General features: G+C 37.0%; 1 protein-coding gene across 1 annotated transcript in view; it reads right to left on the bottom strand.

The window, feature by feature from the left end:
* The window catches only part of ULK2 (unc-51 like autophagy activating kinase 2), a 43,772-nt gene that overhangs the window by 15,461 nt on the left and 9,081 nt on the right, over nt 1-19,230 (bottom strand). The window contains exons 4-15 of the mRNA XM_067309549.1: nt 14,552-14,584; nt 14,129-14,165; nt 11,877-12,050; nt 10,677-10,750; nt 9,589-9,690; nt 9,145-9,203; nt 8,774-8,856; nt 4,115-4,165; nt 3,670-3,758; nt 2,774-2,945; nt 1,761-1,821; nt 1,419-1,511 (exon numbers count right to left, since the gene is read on the bottom strand). Coding sequence (XP_067165650.1) covers nt 1,419-1,511; nt 1,761-1,821; nt 2,774-2,945; nt 3,670-3,758; nt 4,115-4,165; nt 8,774-8,856; nt 9,145-9,203; nt 9,589-9,690; nt 10,677-10,750; nt 11,877-12,050; nt 14,129-14,165; nt 14,552-14,584 — 1,028 coding nt within the window. The remainder of the gene's footprint in view (nt 1-1,418; nt 1,512-1,760; nt 1,822-2,773; nt 2,946-3,669; nt 3,759-4,114; nt 4,166-8,773; nt 8,857-9,144; nt 9,204-9,588; nt 9,691-10,676; nt 10,751-11,876; nt 12,051-14,128; nt 14,166-14,551; nt 14,585-19,230) is intronic.

Here is a 19,230-nt window from a genome sequence, read left to right as displayed (position 1 = left end):
TCATCATTTGATGAACTAATCAGAAAAATCCACTGTTTCACAGGGAATAAGGACATTTGGTGAAAAATCACCCACTATGAAAGAACATTTCTCAGCCTGAAAAAATAAAAGCAGCATCCTGTAGAACCAGACACATGCTCTGCTTCCTTCAAACCATGTCCAAAGCAGCGAGTTAGTCATCAGATTTGCTCAACCAATAACCAGATCAAACTATTATAGTACTGGAAAGCGTGAACACTAGGCACTTGTTTCTAATCACACAAAAATTTAGCTCTTATCTTACTACTGTATAAAGAACACACCTGTATTTTTTACAAAATTCTAAAAACTGTGTATGACTTAAAATAAGAAATTACAAGGTATTTATAAAAAGAGTTGGACATGGACAAAGTAGATCAAACAGGTCTTTAAAAGACAAACCATCCACATTATCTGCCCTTCAGGTTAAGACTAATGCTTTCTTAATAGCCCATGTCAGGAAATTACACAAACTGCTTTTCTGATCAGCACAAAGCAGCAAACTTTTTTTATGACAAGCATTTCTAAACAAATAATGCTGACTCACAGTTCTGCAATATTAGCATAAGCCAAAAATACAGCCAACATCATAACTTGATTTCCCATTTGGCCACTCATCCTCTTTCTATTTTGTACTAAAACCAGTATGAAATGCATTACTTGGTCAAACGACAAATTTAACCCTCCTGTTTAGATATTAAATGAATAGTTCAACATTGTGCTTTACATTTTCCAGTAAAGGAAAGATCCCGGGCAGCACTGATGAATACCAATTTTATTTCAAACCATCGGAAACTTCGTCGCCATCCATACGAAACAAAGGGACCTTATTAACAGCCCTGCTGATGGAAAAGCTGCAATACACATCCAACTTTTTCATGTGGTTTCTTTGGTATTTTGAGAGACACAAATGTCAAATTCATGGTAACAGCTTCTACGGAGCCCACACCCAATTATCAAGCACAAGACAATCTAGCCACAAGACACACATCCATAGGAAACTGGGCCTTAGAAGTTCCTCTTCTCACACAGCTTCTGAAAACATATACTGCATTCAGCATCTTGACTCACTAAATGAGGAACATGCTGTATTTCATAACACCAAAGGGACAGACCAGTTATCTCTCTGAAGTTTCTGCTTTTCATCAGTTCTAAATTTAAACAGACAAAAGAATACCCTACAGACAAAAGAATACTCTGCTTCAAGGAAATCTTTTTGGGATGCATCCGAGCCAGAAGTTAGCTACACAACCGTCAGCCACTACAACACATTAAGTGTAGGAAGCCTGGAATGATAACCTAGCTTCTATTTCAATTCAGTTTCTAGTAGTCATCCACAATAAAGATACAAATAGAAGGGAAACTTTTTACAAGAGAGGAATTAAGCCTTCATCACGCACCTATTAGCTGTACCAGAAGCAGTACTTCGAGACGAGGCTGAGGACGGTTTCTGTACAGTTCCTGAGCTTCCAGAAATAGTTAATGGTGACTGCCTGTGAAAACAAGAAACACTGTCAAAAGACTGTTCTTCATACAAGAGAAAGTATTTGCTTTCCAGCAAAGCTTTCTGAATTCGAGCTGTTTACATATTCATATTAAATTCAACTTGGCATATTAATCTTAAAGAAAGTCCACACAGCAATGTAAGCCCACCACTGCCAAAAACCCAGCAACCCCTTCTAAAGCTGCAGTATCAATTTTAGAACATGAGATTTCTTTTGGATAAAGCTCAGCACACCTACCCTCCACACATCAAGAACTCGCTTGAAGCCCGCCTGCCAGCTGCTCCCAATGGCATATCATCTACAGTAAGCAGAAGAACACATTAAAAACCCACATCACAGCAGAATCTCAAAAAACATCTCCAGTATTACTGTTGTAGAAATAGCCATTACTGACAAGCTTTTGTGAACATATAAAAATTTTCCACAAACTGCTCTGTGTACGAAAATACCTCAGATATGACCTACAATAAAAACATAATCAGAGAAAGAAGTTCTTTAAGAAGGGTTTGGGGTTTTTTTTTTGCTATACTAACAATTTTGAAATAAAATCTACTGTTTAAGGTTACAAGGTATCAGCATTGGGAAACTTATAATAGTGTATCACAGAAACACTTCAGAGATCAAGGCACTAATTTAGTCAAATATACAACACGAGTTGGTGGCACTGTGTGGAAACCAGCTGACTGGCTTCATAACAGCAAGTCAGGTTTAGAAGACGTCATAAAATGGTAATGTGCTAAATCCAAGTCTGTCTACTGTATAAGCCAGATCTGAAGCCTAGCCTTTCATGTTAAGCATTTGTTGTGTTTTACCTGCACTTGTTTATTATCTAACGTTCTACAGCATGGACTGTTCAGTTAGTCCAGAGGTCACAATGAGCCTGCCTCCGCTGAGAGATTCCTTGGGTTTATCATCAGCGGTTGTTTACAAAAGACTCATTGTTTCTAGTGCCAAAACACCAGTGTTTTTTGTGACTTTAAATGACTTTGGTATTACTGAACTCTCTGCCTGCATCATTGGCATGTGTAGCCACTTAGCAGAAGGTGAAAACATCCCAGAGGGACATTAGGATGCATGGATATCAGATAGCCTCTCCTCAAAGAGCAATCAAACTGAAGAAATGAGTTCCCAATGTGAATTAATATACATTTAGAGAAAAGAAGGCCAAACCATAACAGGACATAAAGGCATGCTACGAGTGGAAAAAGTGTTAAAATGCAAAAATAAGGAAAGTTCTTCAGATCACTTACATGAGTGATCTGAAGAGATGTTGTGTGGGACAAGAACAAAGTCATCAGTGTCACAAGAGGAGTTCTTGCTACTGGTACTGGCAGAGTCTTTAGACACTTGAAGATAGTTAGGAGGACCCAACGGAGGGGAGGACAAATTTTCTTCTTGAATATGCTGCATGTCTGGCAGAGACTGGAGGGGAGGGGGAAAAAAAAAAAGTAAAAAACAGCTATAAATCCAGTGATTCAGAATGTAGAATTGTTCTTTTAACTATAAAGCTTCCAAAATAAGAATCATCACTAGCTTCTGCACAACTTGTTGAAAAGGATGCAGGGAGCAAAAAGTTGAAAACCAGACACATTTCAGGCTGGTTTTGGATTTCTTAAGTCTTTAAAAATATAAGTTGTATTTGAATTTGAAGACTTCAAATACCAAATAATCCTGTAATGTCAATTTAGACAGCTCTATATTAAATTGGCAGTGTATTTAATTGACTGCTATTTAATCAATCATTCCTGATGATACAGATGCACCTCTTCTAAAAACCACATAAAATGAAAGCCAACAGTTCATATCAGAATAAGGGACCTTGACCACAAAGGCCAATTCAAGAATTATCTGTAGCATTCATTATGTTGCAAGTCATATCAACAGACCTAAAGGTTCGTTACTCTAATATTTGATTTTTCTTTTTTACCAAACAAAAAACAACAACAAAAAACCCACAAAGCACAACACAAGGAGCAAGAGAAGACCAAAATGTTCTACCAAAAGACAGTGGCATTCCTTGCTCTGCATTCTTTAACATGACAGTTTACACTGTCCAAGAATTGGAAAAATCAAAGATTCAGCAACTCCTGCCTAAACACTGCAGAAAATATTTTCAAGAGACTGTTTTGAAAAACAGAGAACTTACTGGAGGAGAAGCAAAACGACACGAAGGAGAACTACCACAGGAACTGCCAGAGACTGAGCCTGTGTATGTGGGCACTGGTACAGGACAAGCTAGAAGAGGAAAATTCATGAGAAAAGAAAAAATGGAACATTCTGAAAGGCTGAACTTCAAACAAATTCATTTCCTCACTGATTTGCTTTCATAAACTCTTATACAGCTTATAAGCACAACACATCCTGAAACACACAAAGGTATTTAGTTTAAATGTCAAAGGAACTGGTAAATAAGTATCACATTTCAGTACATCATAATACAAAAGGATCCAACTCTTTTAGGCTTACAACACAGCGTCACAGTCAAACTCAGGAAAATGTCTCAAAAATACTCACTGTGATGTCTGGCAGGTTTCCCCTCCTCCCCAACATTTACCATTTACACAAATAAGTGGAAGAACAAAACTACTTACACTTTTTGACTGTTGAAACCTGATCCAGGAAAGGGTGGTTGAAAAATGCTTCTGCAGAACAAGAAACAATAACTAATGTGAGTTAACATACAAACGACATAGAACTTGAAGCCTATACTGCAGATGATAAATCATTGCTTTTCCTGAATCAATATTTCATAGCCAGAGGGTGAAGGGCTTATAAAAGACTAAAGCCTTTATGTTATATGTTGCAACTCATTTGGAAAGGAAACACAATCAACTGAATAACTTCAAAGCAAGAGCCAGCAAGGCAAACCAGGCAGGATTACTAAAGAACATTTTATGACTGGGCTTAAGGATCACATACAGTAGAAGCCTCCTCTTAGTCATCATGAAATTAGGTTCTCTATATTCAGCATGGCTTAGTTCAGTTTTAATTTGTTTTTCAAAACGATGAGTATCTTTCACTTCAAACACTAAGTATTTCCACTTCGACAGTGCGAGCATCTTTCCCAAGAACTGATGCTAACTTATTTTTTAATCTGTTAATGCTGCTCCTTAGGTGGCCAAAGATCAAAACAGAGCAGCAGCAATTCTCCTTCCCTCTTCCCAACAGCAAAACACACTGCCTGGGCAGTTGCTTCACAATTTAGAGCAGAATTACATACAATTTTCTTTAACAATTTGGTCAGTTAACTTGTTACTGTTTCAACAACAGAAGCATTTGCTTTTGTTTGTAACTGGATACACTGCGATGCACTTAACTGACTTAGCGCATCCAGTTGGCTAACAGTTTGCATGGCTGGTTTCATTCTGCAAGAAGAGACCTTCCTCTAACTAGGGAAAACTGAGGGATGGCGGAAACTAGCTGCAGATCTTTGTGAACTATAATGTTCTAGCAGTTGAGGAAAAACAATGCTGTTCATTGGACCTAAGCAAATAACAAGAAAAAAAATGAAACACTGAGGCCTGCAGTCTCTCTTCCTTCAACAACACTTTCTTCAATGACCTGATAAGGAAGGGAGGCTAGCTGTAACATAGGAACAATATAATGATTAACTTTAATACGAGGATCAGGTGTTCGAGCTTTCGTACAACACCTGCTGTTCTACTTTATATTGCTGTGAGATCAGCAAGATTTCCAATGCTATTTTTACTTTAACAACAAGCAACTGTGCTTGGTTATACACTCTCCCTTTCACTCCCTTTGCTAAGCACATTCCAGAGCAGCCCCTTTGAGGCCCTTCAGTGGCTCGGCCAAGGGAAACATGACTTTCATCACTACCAGTCTGCTCTGTATTTTTCTTTCTAAGCACAAATACAGTCCTCCACTACTGTACAGGATGCAATGAGTTTCCCCTGTTTGAAGAAACTGTAGGGATCAGCACACGCAGAGAGCAAGGTGGAAGTGGTTACTCAAAGTCTGTGTTTGTGACATATCAACTCTTCTACACACACTAGTTTACAAATCAACATCTGAATACCGTCACTGTCATATGGGAAATTTTACCCGAATATCTTGAGTTTCTTCTGGATATGATTTCTGCTGAAGTTTCTAAGGAGGGCAACTAAACCAATTTATTTCAGTCATGTCCACACACAGAAATACATGCCTGGTTCTCAGAAGAGCAATATCTTAAATTATGCTGCTATTGATGTTTTAAATTTCAAATTATCTCCCTAAAAATTGTTTGATATTTCTTGAGAGCAAAACATAGCAGAAATTAAAATGGAAAAAAAAAAGTAATCAGGGAGGTCTTAAGCATCCAGTGAAGAACCAAAAACCCTTTGAATATTCTTCTCTCCACAACCTAACAAATATGAAAAGTTAGTTTTCTTATCACAAACACACAGGAACCACATGCAATAAATGAGTCCATTTGCATATTTCAGTACTGCATCAAACCCCAGCTTGCATGTATAACTAAATAGCGATGCTCCAATTTCATAAGCAGAAACCAAACTGAGCACGTCTCAATTCTTGTTGCGACTCACCCTAGGATCTCAGCATCACAAGGGCTAATAGCTCGTGGCAAGGAAAAGCTAGGCCTTATCTACAAAAACAGCCTGAAGAAACTCCACAGTTTAAGCTCTTTCACCCCATTCCATAGATTAACATGATGGATCACCTATTTTGTTGCTAAAACACACCTCAGTATAAAATGCATTGTTATTGATAAAAATAGTTAACTTTAGCTAAGTTAACTTTAATTAGCTAAAAAGTTCAAGATGAAAATTTCCTGGGAGCTATGATAAAACCACAATAACCAACAGTGCAGTAATTTAAACCACCATCATGAATAACATGACATACAGATGCAAGTATGAAGAACTGATCAAGATTTAACTTTTCAGTTTTCTTCTTCTAAAAATGCTGCCTTGGTTCACGTTAAAAAAAATTACTTCATTAGCAGGAATAGCTAGCAAAAACAACAGCAACAAAAACTCTTTTCAGGACTGAAGTGAGTAACAGACAATCCAGCCAGTACAAAGCGCACACAAACCTAAACTCTACTCTTGACTAATTTTGAAGAGGGAACAGTTCTAGCCATTCTGAATGAGTCAATGGTACTGATCTGATGGCCTTGAAATCTTAAGAGGATAGAACACAATGTTCTGCAACCAAAGATCTCCAGCTAAAGAGGAAAAGCCAAACACAGCAGTAAACTGGAGCCAAACAACCTCACTTTTGTTAAGAGACTGTCAACCTAGCATGCACTAGGCTTAGCTTCCCAGCTAATCAAAATGCAGACCTAAGCAGGCATTGCAGGAATCTAATAGTATGCTAACTTCAGTCAAGGCACAATAAAGATGCTGACCAAGTTGCAGGCCAAGCTTCCTCTGGAGTTATACAGTGGAAACGAGAGTATCCCCCAAGTGCACACTTCACATTTGTGATTGCCTGAGGCTCCTAAGGCATGTGTGTTCTCCAAAGACTCTGATTTAAATCTTACTGCTGTTTTAGAGGTTGACTGAGAAGTATCTCAAGATCTGTGGCCTACAAAGTTAAACTGGTCATGGTTTTCTTGAGAAATATGTTAATCTCCCAGGTCAGATCCTAAGGAGAGATGCTCTGCTCTTCCATGTGTTGCTTCCAAAGTCTAATAAAGATGGGGAAAACACATGTCATCTCATCTAACCGACCCTACAGAATCCCTCACTGCTAGTTTTCTGTATCAACATACACCTGTGCCAGGAATGACTAAAAAAACAAGCTAGCAGTTTGGCCAGTTTCCACTGGCCTGTGTGAAATGTCTGCCTCATTTCCACTTTTAAGTGAGGTAGCCAAATGTCCACATCACAGAATCAGCAAATTAGGTAGAATTAAAGTGACCCAGAGACAGGGTTCTTTCCCTCCGGAGATCTCTTTTCAGACTGGGGAGGAAGTATTCATGCAAAGCGATCAATGAAGAATTCTGCTTTGCAGATGCCATACTTCTTCCTGAAAGCAAAAAACATTTTCCACAGCATATCAAAATCAGATGCTTTCTGTCCTTTTTAAAATTTTAGAACTCTCACAATTATCAAGATACAACTGTTGTTTCTACTGCTTTTTGGCTTAAAAAAAAAAAAAGTAGTGGAAATATCTCACTAAAACACAGAAGTCTCTAAAGCTAGCAATTTTTAAGCATAATAGTAGGAATTCACTTTAGCAAATATGAACAATTTTGTTACATCACATCTCTCATTGCTCTCCTGTACATATACATATAGCTTCCAGGTCAAATCAGACACAACCTGTGCCACCATTAAAACACTTAAGGTATTTGCAGTCTTCAAGAGAAAGTAACAAGGAGTAAACAATTTAAAGCAGCTTCCTGAAGTGGGGTTCTTCCATTATTTTTTATTACATTTCTGCAACCAAAATGACATGGAGATCAGAAATGTTTTCAGGCAGTTTGAAGCCAAAAGAGGAACTAACGTAACATAAAAATGACTGTGATGTGAAATTTAAGGTATATTATAAGGAAGACAGTTGCATCCCCTGGAAAATAACCAGACTGGAAAAGCCGTTTTCCTTAGTCTTTGTGCAAATTGCTACCATATATTTGCTGGTCAGAGGTAAAACCTCAGCTTGCAGAACAAGGGTTTAGTTGAAGACTTCCCCAACGGTTACAGACACAGGTATCAGAAGAGAAAAACTATAAATAGTGTACGATCCAGTAATGTCAATACTGTTTCTTATGTTTTACTAATCACTAACTTTCTAAAGACTTACAGGCATACAATGATTACAAAAACGTTGTTTCTTGGAAGCAAAGAATTGCATGTGGGGCATTTGCACTTTATGATCTTGTATCAAGGAGTAGGTGCTCCACATCAACTGCTTTTGGGCTTGAATGGAACACTGCAGGAAGCAGAAAATTTAAAAACAAACTATCCACTCTCCATAACATTCAGTTACCACCACTTTTGTGAACTAACACTGGCGGGGGGGGAGACCGTACTTGGAAGAATTAAACCCATCTACATTTCACAACTCAACCACAAAGTCATACTTTACATATACCACTTACTACTGACTGACAGCAGTTACCCAATAGGTTTTTTTTTGGCTACTCCATCTCCTTTATGACAACAGAGAAGAAAAAAAAGGTTTCACTTGGTGTAACTGGCTGGAGACAAAAAGTCAAGACAGTTATTCTGGCTACACAAACAACAATGAGAGTCAAGAGAGCAAAAGGAAGAGTTACATACCAAAGTCCATCCTATCTTTTTGGTTCCTCTGAAGCAAACCCAACAGCAGGTCAGCCAGATAAGCTGATGTTTCCCTAGGAATGCTGCACACAAAAGGAAGCAAAACATACATTACATTTCTATTAACTACCCAGGAAGTCAACATTCTGCCATGTCCCTAAGTCTTCACTACACACGCTCAATAGCCCTAAGACAAGACACTTTCAGCTCAGCAAGGTACAACAAAGGCAAAATGCAACATGAGCCTGAGATATTATAATCTTCCCTGTCAAGTAAGCAACATCAAGTGTTTTTATCAATCCCAGGCATTCCCAAAATGAAAAAGTGTTCAGTCAACAAATATGAGTGAAGAAAAGGCGATGGTGACGTACCTAGGAATCAAATTCCTGTTCTTTTCATAAAACATTCTCAAGTCTTGAGGACTATTGGCCTGTCAGATAAAAATGTACATTAATTAAAGCTCAGTTTAAGGGAGAAAATAGCTTTCTTATCTACACACACACACACACACACACACACACACACAAAAAGGAGGGTTTTGCATATGGGCATTAAGGAGAAAATCCAAGCACAGCAGTGACTTCAGTTCTGAGTATCCTTATACTTTTGTCCAGGACTGAACACACTGATCTACAAAGACTTAATTCTGAGCAACTTCTCCTTTGGTATCCTCAAGCTACTTGGCCTTTGAAGCACTCACACTACACTCAGGGCATCACTCCTTACTTCTGCTTTCATCACTAGAAGGAAACGCTCCAGGAATTCCCATGACAATATAAACAGCAATGGAAAGAGGAAAGGCAGAAAAGTGTTACCTGAAAAGGTGGTTTTCCAACAAGACATTGATAAATCACAGTTCCTATGCTCCACAGGTCTGCTTTAGCATCATAGTGTTGAGACATAATCACTTCAGGGGCCTGAAAAGTACAGGAGAATCTTGGAAGGCAAAACAAAAAACAAAGCCATAGAAGCACAAATTACGCAGTTCGTCTGCCACATCAATCTCAGAGCAGTATTAAGAGACCAATTTACTGAAAAGAGTAAATATTTTAAGGCAAAAGTAACATTTTAGTCTGCATCATTATGCAAATTGAAAGGTAACAATTGTATATTATCTAAAATGAAAGCTATGTTTTAAAAACATAGGTTAGAAATGTCGATGTTCTAAAGAAACAGGCTAACAATCTGCATGTATGGAAATAATAGGTGTTATTTCATTTACGCAGTCCAATTTGTGGGCAAATAACCAAGCACTTCACAAGCAATACCATCATCACCATTTTACAGATAAGAACATCAAGACAAGGGAAAGTGAAATGATTTTCCTATGACCATACAGCAGGTTAGTGGCAGTGCCACAAATAGCTCAAAAAATTAGAAGTGATTAACTCCAAATTGTTTAAAAAAAAAAAATGAACAAAAAGACATCCATGTATGAGAGAATACATTAAATAACTGGAATGAAAACATCAAGTTGTTTTCTAGTATTAGTGTAAAGATCTTCTAGCTTGTATTCCATCATCTTCCACTTCTCCAGAAACTGGAAAAGGGACAATGTCTATTTCAGGAAAAAAAAAAAAAGGCTTGCATAGGGGAATTAACTACTTTATGAGCCAAAAAATTGATGCCAAGATGTACCACCTTTTAATTTGCCAAGATTTTTCTTTCCTGCAGTGCTAAGGAACATTCAATTTGTCTCTCATTCCTTTTCATTTTAACAATTGTGATCTCCAAATCACAAGACAACAGATGTTAGTGAAACTATGGAAAGGTGAACTGCATGCCACTCCTAATACTCCTGAAGCAACAACAGGCATTTGCCCGTCTGCAAACAGTAAATTATTTCATTTGGTAACAGAATGCTTGAGATAAGCAACATAATCTGAAAAATATTGTTACTTACCATATACATAGGGGAACCGCACAGAGTTGCGGCCATCATGTTGCTATGCAGATAACGAGCAAAACCAAAGTCAGCTATATAAAGAAACACATTTGTCAATGAAAAGAAAGATAATTTTCTACTTTTTATGGTCTAGAAATGATCTTTTATTGAAATCTAATATAATTACCAGTCAGAGAGAAAAAAAAAGCAGGTAAAATATATAGCTAACTTCATGGAATAGCAAAATCTGTGTTATACACTGAAAGAAGAATGCATCATCTTCCAAATAGCAAGCCAAGAAACAGCAGTGGCATCATTTGTACAAACTGCCGCTCAGCCAATTCTCCAGCTGCAGAGTATGCTGCCTGGCGTCAGCAGGAAAGGATTAAAGTCAGTGGCTAAATATAAATGGTTCATTAAGAGTGATGAATATACAATCTGCTTCAGTTAAATCACATCAGGTAAAAGTTTAAGAAATGAAGTTTTCAGATGCCTGAATTTTCACACAGGCAACAGGATCTGAAATTATCAAGTAAGGAAAGCAAGAGAGGAAGTTTTGCCTCTGTGCTGTTCAGAAGATGGAGTGATTTTGTTGGAATAGACCTCAAATCTTGCATAAGCAAAAGCATACAAAGAACCTGTTAAAAGCAAGGTCTTTTTCAATGGACACTCAACAGACAGAACAACGAGAGATCAAAATGCCTGAAGTCTTCTAAGAAGAGAAGTTTGGTAGTATCCTGAACAGCTGATATCTCTCCCCAGTTACAATGCCAAATCTCCTTCTGCCAAAAATAGGCCATAGCCTACATTTCTAAACCTTTCAAAAAACCCATAGGCGGGTCTACCACAAAAAAAGCCCATCTGGAACTGACTGACATCCCACATGCATACTTTTTTGAAATGGGCTAAAGGCCAATCAAAGTTTCAAAAATTACAGATTTACATCTAATTAAAATAGTTTAATATTAGAAACATCAGCTTGATAGGGTTTTTCTTCCTGCAGATTTAATCAAAAAGGTCTTTATGACTCAAGTTTTTTTATACTGAAAATCTGCATTGCAGCATAAAGCTCATTCTTCTGGACTGTCTGATTTGCATCAGTTTAATACACAGCATCAACTCCATAGCCAGTGCATCCTCTGTGCTTTAACTACTTTTGAGTAGAGGAAACAACCAATAGTGATGATTTACCTTTAGATGAGAGAAAAGCATATTTACCTATTTTGATGCGTATGCCACTGACACTCGACTTCCTACGACTTGCGTAAGACAACAAAATGTTCTGTGGTTTAAGATCTCTATGAATGATTCCTTTACTGTGCAGAATACGCATAGCTGCTGCAATCTGCTGGAGGAACACTCGGATGGTATCTTCACTAAGAGTTCCTTTAGCTGAAAATAATATATACGGTAGCAGAGATGAGAAAATAAATGTCACCTTTGGGCAAAAAGCAATAAATTTCACAGTAATCAACAGTGAAAACAACGAAGACAATCAAATCAGTGAAATCTATTCAAAACGATCTGGTTTCCTGTATTTTTCTATAAATGTATACTCTCTAATTATATATTCATCTCCATAGTGTTACCCTAGCTTCAGCACTCTAAATTATCTGTTTTACAGTAGTTTATTCAATACAGTAGCATAATAATTGTAAAACTTCAATTACCATGTAATTCTAAACCCTCTAAAAAGGCAAAGAACCACAGAAGCCATGAAAATAAAACTCCACAATTTATAGCATTAACAGTATGCACGATCATGTTACAACCTGAAACTTTAAATCTGTTTTTTCTTTAAACAAGTTATGTGAATGCTGATAACCACTCCGATCACAGAATTCATCCATGATAAAATATATTCTGAAGGGAAAAAATAAAATGTATTTTTGCAAGTCTCTTCAGAATATATTAGCTCATACTGCAGTCTGAAAAAGTACTGAACACAGGAGCTGGATTACACCATAAGAGTCTTTCCAAGGATTTTAATGGGAGGTGAATTAAGCTTTTAATATACAGTTACCATAACAATAGCTGTTCACAAAGAGATTCATTCAACATACTGTAGACGTAAAGGCAAGAAGAACAATAAAGATGTTCACCAGAAAAATATGAAGATTAAAATATCTGCTCAAAATTTTGTTTTTAAGAAGAATCAACTTGTCATGATTCTGTAACTTCTGCCTTCACTTTGGGCAGAGCCATGCTGAAGGGCGAAATCTCTATTGAGCCCAAACCTCCTCTTTTTGTACAAAGCCTCATTATATAAGTAATTCAATGCATTTTTAAGGTCACATCTTGGAAAAGAAAGTGGGTACAATCAGGAGACAGGGAGCAACACCCAAAAATATGACTTTAAAAATAGGAACTCAGCAAGTTGTTCACCATGCTACTTCTGGCTAGATAACTTTTTTCATATATACAAATAAGGGAACATTATATTCAAGTGTTTTGGAAGGAGTGACAAAAAGCATTTTCTGTCTATGCATTATTTTATTCACTTTTATTCTTAGTTTGTGGGTTTTATTTTTAATTACAGTGATATTTAAAATAACTTGGAATTATTTTTAAACAAATGCAAAACCTTGTTTCTCCCTGCATCATCAAAATTTAGTTTTCAAGTTCCTGGAGTCGTATACAAAACACAACAAACAGCGCTCCACTGATGACCTTGACTGGAGACAGTATACAACACTAAACAGACCCTTGGTCTGTCCCTGTACAGACATTAAGATTTTTCTCCATTAGTTTCAAGAAAACCATTGGAAAGGTTGTACAACAGAGACAGGTGACAGCAGTCCAGCTCTCCAAAAGCAAAAGGCTTTTTTTTTTCCCTCTTTTTTCCAAATAAAAGAAAGTGGAGCAACCAACAAAAAATTGATGCATGCTCAAAGCAAGGGACATGTTGCAACCCAAAACTTGCAATGTGTAATTCTGGCTTAACATTTACAATTGGAGCTTTGCCATTTTGAAGCACTTGTCTATCTAGCTTTACTAGTGCTAAGACCAAACAGGCATCACAAAACACGATCAAGTATCCTGAAAATTAACTGAAATGCGCCCAGAAAGTTTTGACATACAAGAGTGTACTTTCTTCCAAATTATGCCTTTGGGAAGGAAGAACAAGGAGGAAGGACAGCTCCAGTTCCGCTCCATATCCATGCACCTCTGTGTAACGGGAAACAGCCTTACTATATCTGAATGCAGCATCCCTAGCATTTGTTCAAAATCAGTTCTACATTAGCTGCTTTATAGGAACGATTAATGAATTCAATGAATCTTATAACAAGGGCACTCTAAGATCACACCGGGTGAACAAGCATTATGGAATTCAGCCATTCCACAAATAGGAAAATAAAGTATTTAAACCACAAGCAAAGTCTCAGAGAAATACTGATGGATTACACAAATACAGAATATAAACATGTAATGCAATAGCTTCCTAACAGGGAAATATAGCAATCAATTACCTTGTAAGTAATCTGCCAAATCCCCACCATTGCAGTACTGTTAAGAAAAAGAGTTTTTACTCAAAACATGAGCACTGAAATACACATGAGAATTTACTTTGTAATCTTTTTATTAAAATTAGAAGATCCTTTCCAGTTGTTTGTCTTAATACTGTTTTGTCAATTATTTATAATTATTAATTCAAGGTGTAACATTTCATTAATACTTTCAGTTTCAAAAAACAACACTGAATAATTTATGAAACAAAAAAACTGATAAATTTAGTACTGCACATGAAATCAATGATCTAGTTTTCAGAATTACTTATTTTAGCAAGTCAAGGTTATTTTGTAGCTGTGTCCATTAAGTTAATCTTTTCTTAAGAGTTTTGTCCAAAAATCACCTTTAAAATCAGCCAGAAAGAAATATACATTGACACATACCTCCATTACCAAAAAGACAGAATTAGGCATTTCCTAAAAGAGAAGGAAAACAAGTTCCATTTATGAACGTGACAAGACAGAGCCTAGAATACTCGCATTAACCAAGTGTAATACGCGATCTTCAATCGATCAACAGACCTTACGTTAAAGGCACTGTTCTGATGGTAGCAAATACTAAGTTCCCTATAATGAAAGATTTCACATTTTAAAGAGGCATTAATATGCATAAAACAATCACCAGACAAAATCCTGAAGACTGAAGCTGTCCTTTCAAAAAGCATCATACAGTAAATAGTATCAGCTTCTGGTGTATTTTGCTCCCTTAGCTTTCAATTGCCTCAGACTGATCTCTCCACTAATATAACCTCTATATTAAGAGCCCCTACTAATCAGCGTACCTTGTTATCACAGATCACTGAAATGAGTCAGTGATGGGATAGTAATATTTAGTCACAAATATACTGGATACAATTCAAAATTGAAAGCAAGACAATTCAGCTATGAAAACCAGTTTTCTACAGGAGGAATTCCAAAATTATGTTCCTTGCTTCTTGGCAAAACAGCTTTGGTTCTGCCATCTGAAAAACTGCAGGTCAGTCAGAAACCACAGAGCAGTCCGTTACATGTCTGAAATAAACTTTGGATCCCCAAATGCCCTGTTTTGCAGGATACTTGGTTCAGGATTCTTGCATATTTTTGTAAATTATCTCCCTCAAGGAGTCACTGACAGAAGCATGTCCCTAGCACAGCCTTAATACCTTATAGCAAAGATATGATTTGATCATATCAATAGGATGACAGTCCTATTGAGATTTTCCAATGCACTGACCATTTTTGACCTATTTGCAACTTGAATTGCCTCTCTTATAACTGAGTAAGAGTCACTGAAAGACACATTAGCTAACTTCTAGCTATAGATTGTCTACACACTTCACAAAATGCAGTGAAGACTTCTGTGCTTCAACTGGACTGTTACAAGAATATTCATCTTTTTACAAACATTTATTTTGTGTCAGGAAAGAAAAAAAAGCCTGCCTATATATACACACACACCAATAATCAACATTAAGTTTTCTACAAAGTCTCCTGCGTAAAACATTTCTGCTGTGCCTATAAAGCTGAAGATGCTCAGAGATTTTAGACAACGTAAAAACATTTTTCCCCTCTAAGGTGAGTAAGAATGAAAGCAAAGAACACAAAGAACTAGAAGGAAGAAACAGGCAAACATATGCTAAATAGGATGATGTTTTAGTTAAACAGTACACTGAGGTAGTGTTCACTTTAAAATGAATTTAAGCATGAGTTGTTTGAGAGTTTGTGGGAAAATATGTTTTAAAGATACTTTAAGAGAGTGAGAGGGCATACCAGACAAGGTCAGGCATGCACCACATTTGGAAGCAGAACTGTAGACAGTCTGACTATATTCTGCAGACTACTGCCAAAAAAGTCAAGAGAGACATTGCATGGCAAAACAAAAGCTGTGAACTTAGCCATCTTGCGCAGTGTTCCTTTAAAATCTTAGCACATGTTCAATTTGACCACCCTGGCAAGAACTATCACAACAGAGAATCATTTTCAAGGGTCCACAAACAGGTCAGTATCAGCTAGGAAACTAAAAACAAACAAAACAAAACAAGCAAACAAACAAACCCCTGTGCTTTGACTATAACCCCAGAGCGGGATGCAAAGATGAACTGGGGGACTCTGATGTAGGTGCTCACCACAGGCCCAAACTAGGGAAAACAATTTCCCTAAATGTCAACTACAACACAGAGCACATGGGACATCATAACCAATACGAGCCAAGCGCTACCAGCACATCACAGATACAGACACTCACTGAAGCTTCCAAGAATATATATTTAAATCTAAATAAACATCAACACTAAGCAAAACCAGTTCTGTCTGGCAAAACTCAAAGACATAAAACAAACATCAGAGCAAAATGGTTTCATGAAAAATTCTCTTTCCTGAAGGAGAAACTTTTACTCAAAAACTCCTGAAGTTCAAATGATGTTACGCTAGAAGAATGAAAAGATAAAGTTTACAACCGCTTTGAACAGTAACTTCTAAGGTACTGTCAAGCATTATTGCTCTTCAAGAGATCTTTATTAAGATGATACCTAATACATATTCAACTGCAAGAACAAATACAGTTTTGAGATGAACCGGATGTTTTAAGGTTAATTATACTAGGCCACTTCACTTTCTGGAAGCATTTACTTTAGTCACTCTCATCTGCGTTCCAGAAAGGCACTTGAGGTTTCTTCCAGCTCAGAACATCAAGCGTATTACAGATTTGTTTACATTCTGAAATCAGTTTCAAAGAAAGCAAGTTTCTAGGAACATTAGTCAAATCTGCTGGGAATGAAGAGCTAACTCCAACCAATATAGAATATTAAAGCAGCAGTAGATCACATTTGGGGAAGACCCAATTTTTCAGTGTTTCTGGAACAACCGCGGCCAACATGAACCATAATTTGCAATCTTAAAAATGCCTCAAAACCTAGGTGCATTTTATTAGAAAGTCAATACATTAAAGCAAAGAAAGACAAGTGACTACCTCCCCCATAGATTACTAAAAATATGTAATGATAAAGCTTGTTTCTTTCTACGTTGCTCCTTTGCAAGAAAGTCTCCTGAAATAAAAATTCATCTTCTTTCAGGAAACCTAAGGACGCCAAGCAGCAACCCACATCTAGAATCACAGCATCTGAATAGTCTATCAGCACTAACTAAACTAATTCCAAATACTTTTCATCATTTTGCCCAACAAAAGCTAGTCTCATACTTGAAGAAAAAGGGAAGAAGCCAGGACACCTGCTTCCACTCTCGTCTCTGACACACTTGCTCTGTGACTGCAAATAAGCCTCCCTGACTCTTTTTTCCAAGCTTGACGAGAGGAACCACCATTCCCTCAAACTGGAATCATAAGAAGCAATTCACCGTAAAATGCTCTGAAGTCTTTGGAACAGGAGTTGAGGAATTTTCTCATACAAAATGAGAAAACAGAAAGCTATCAGCAGTTATCACTAGCTTCTCTTGTGCTTCAAACTGTAATGCATCAATCCATACTCCGAGATTGTGGTTTATCAAGCTGAGAATTCTGCCAGCTGAGGATCACTTCACTTACAGGACAACGATGATATGCTAAAAGCATGGAATTTGTCTCTTCTCCAGTGACAAGAAGAAAGCTTAGCAGGTGAATATCCATCCAAACACAGTAATCCCACAAATCAGAAATAAAAGTCCCACAGAATTAGTGGCTCAACTACGCAACATACACTGTAGAAAAACAGCAGTTTATGATCATAATGCTCAGCTCATGACAGACATTTAGCATCACAGAACTAAGAGAATCTGTTTTCTGGATTCCCTTGGAAGCAAAGTCATTTCAGATGAAACCCTTCCCTCCAGAAACAGAGTTTATTATTTGTCCTGTCATACTAGCCCTTACCTCCCCAGGCAGGAAAGCAGATTCTCACTACACGTGAGCATGCTGCTGAAGTCAAAGTAAAGACTGCAAAGTAAAGGCAGGCTCTTCTGACTACTGCATATAGGTAGCACCATGAATTTAATCTTTGGTTTCTGAGAAATAATGGCAAACTGACAATAGAGTAAAATTACAAACCCTACATTAAACATGCACTCAGCATATTTTAAAGTTATGTTTAGAAGACTTAAGAACTGAACTATTCTATCAAACTCCCAAACTTTATCTGGACTTCTAAATCTCTCCAAATTAATCCCTGAATATTTAGTTCCTATAAAATTTTGGTGTTTAAAAACAGTATTATCAGTGTTATTTTGAGAGTTTGTATCATCTAAAATCAAGTGCTTGATCTGATGGAGTCTTTAACAGTTATATTTTTAATGAAAATACAGAATGCTTACAATAATTTACAGTAAATATTTTGACTGTAGTGTTCAGGTATTTTCTGCAACAGTTCTACAAATATGCTGAAGCTTACCCACTGCATTCAAATTACCCATTCCAGTCTATCCTCCAGATATCTGGGACCTGCTCCACAATTCACTAGGCATTTTACGGATCACTGGGGCTTTTTTTTAGCCCAATGTGCAACTTTGCTCACAACAAGATTATACAAGTTATCTTGGTTCCTTCATAATTTGCATTCACAGTTCGGAAAGGGAGCTTCTTCACAATAATATGATTTAGGAATATGAAATGCAACAAACATTAAATACCATTTCCAACTGCTGTTGGAACTACAGACTATAGACTACACTCAGTTTTCCTCAAATAGCATTACTCAGTTTTTTCTTGACTAATATTTTTGACTAATAATAATCAAACAAATCACTGGGTTAAAGTCATAGTAAGAAGTAGAGTGCCTTATTGCAGGTCAGATGAATCCTTTTTTATTAAATCAGCAGAGCAGATTAGAGGTTTCACAAAGATTTTCCCAATCTGGTCAAAAGTCATATCTAATTTGTATTGCAGAAGTAATGTTTTGCATAGTGCTCATACCAAGCTGTCCAGCCACATTTCGTACCAATTTTCCCTCATAACCAAACATCTTTCAATACCCCACCCATGCAAACTTCAGTTCAAAACATCTGGAATAGTTCATCAATTCACAGTTTCGCACATTTTGCATTACTGTTTTTGGCCAGCCTGACTGAGAATACAATCTCCATTTTGAGAATACATTCAG

This window comes from Apteryx mantelli, chromosome 22 (genome assembly GCF_036417845.1).
Source record: "Apteryx mantelli isolate bAptMan1 chromosome 22, bAptMan1.hap1, whole genome shotgun sequence".
NCBI classification, from domain to species: domain Eukaryota; kingdom Metazoa; phylum Chordata; class Aves; order Apterygiformes; family Apterygidae; genus Apteryx; species Apteryx mantelli.
Note: the sequence above shows the minus strand (reverse complement) of the source record. Positions and strands in the feature narration are given on the sequence as shown.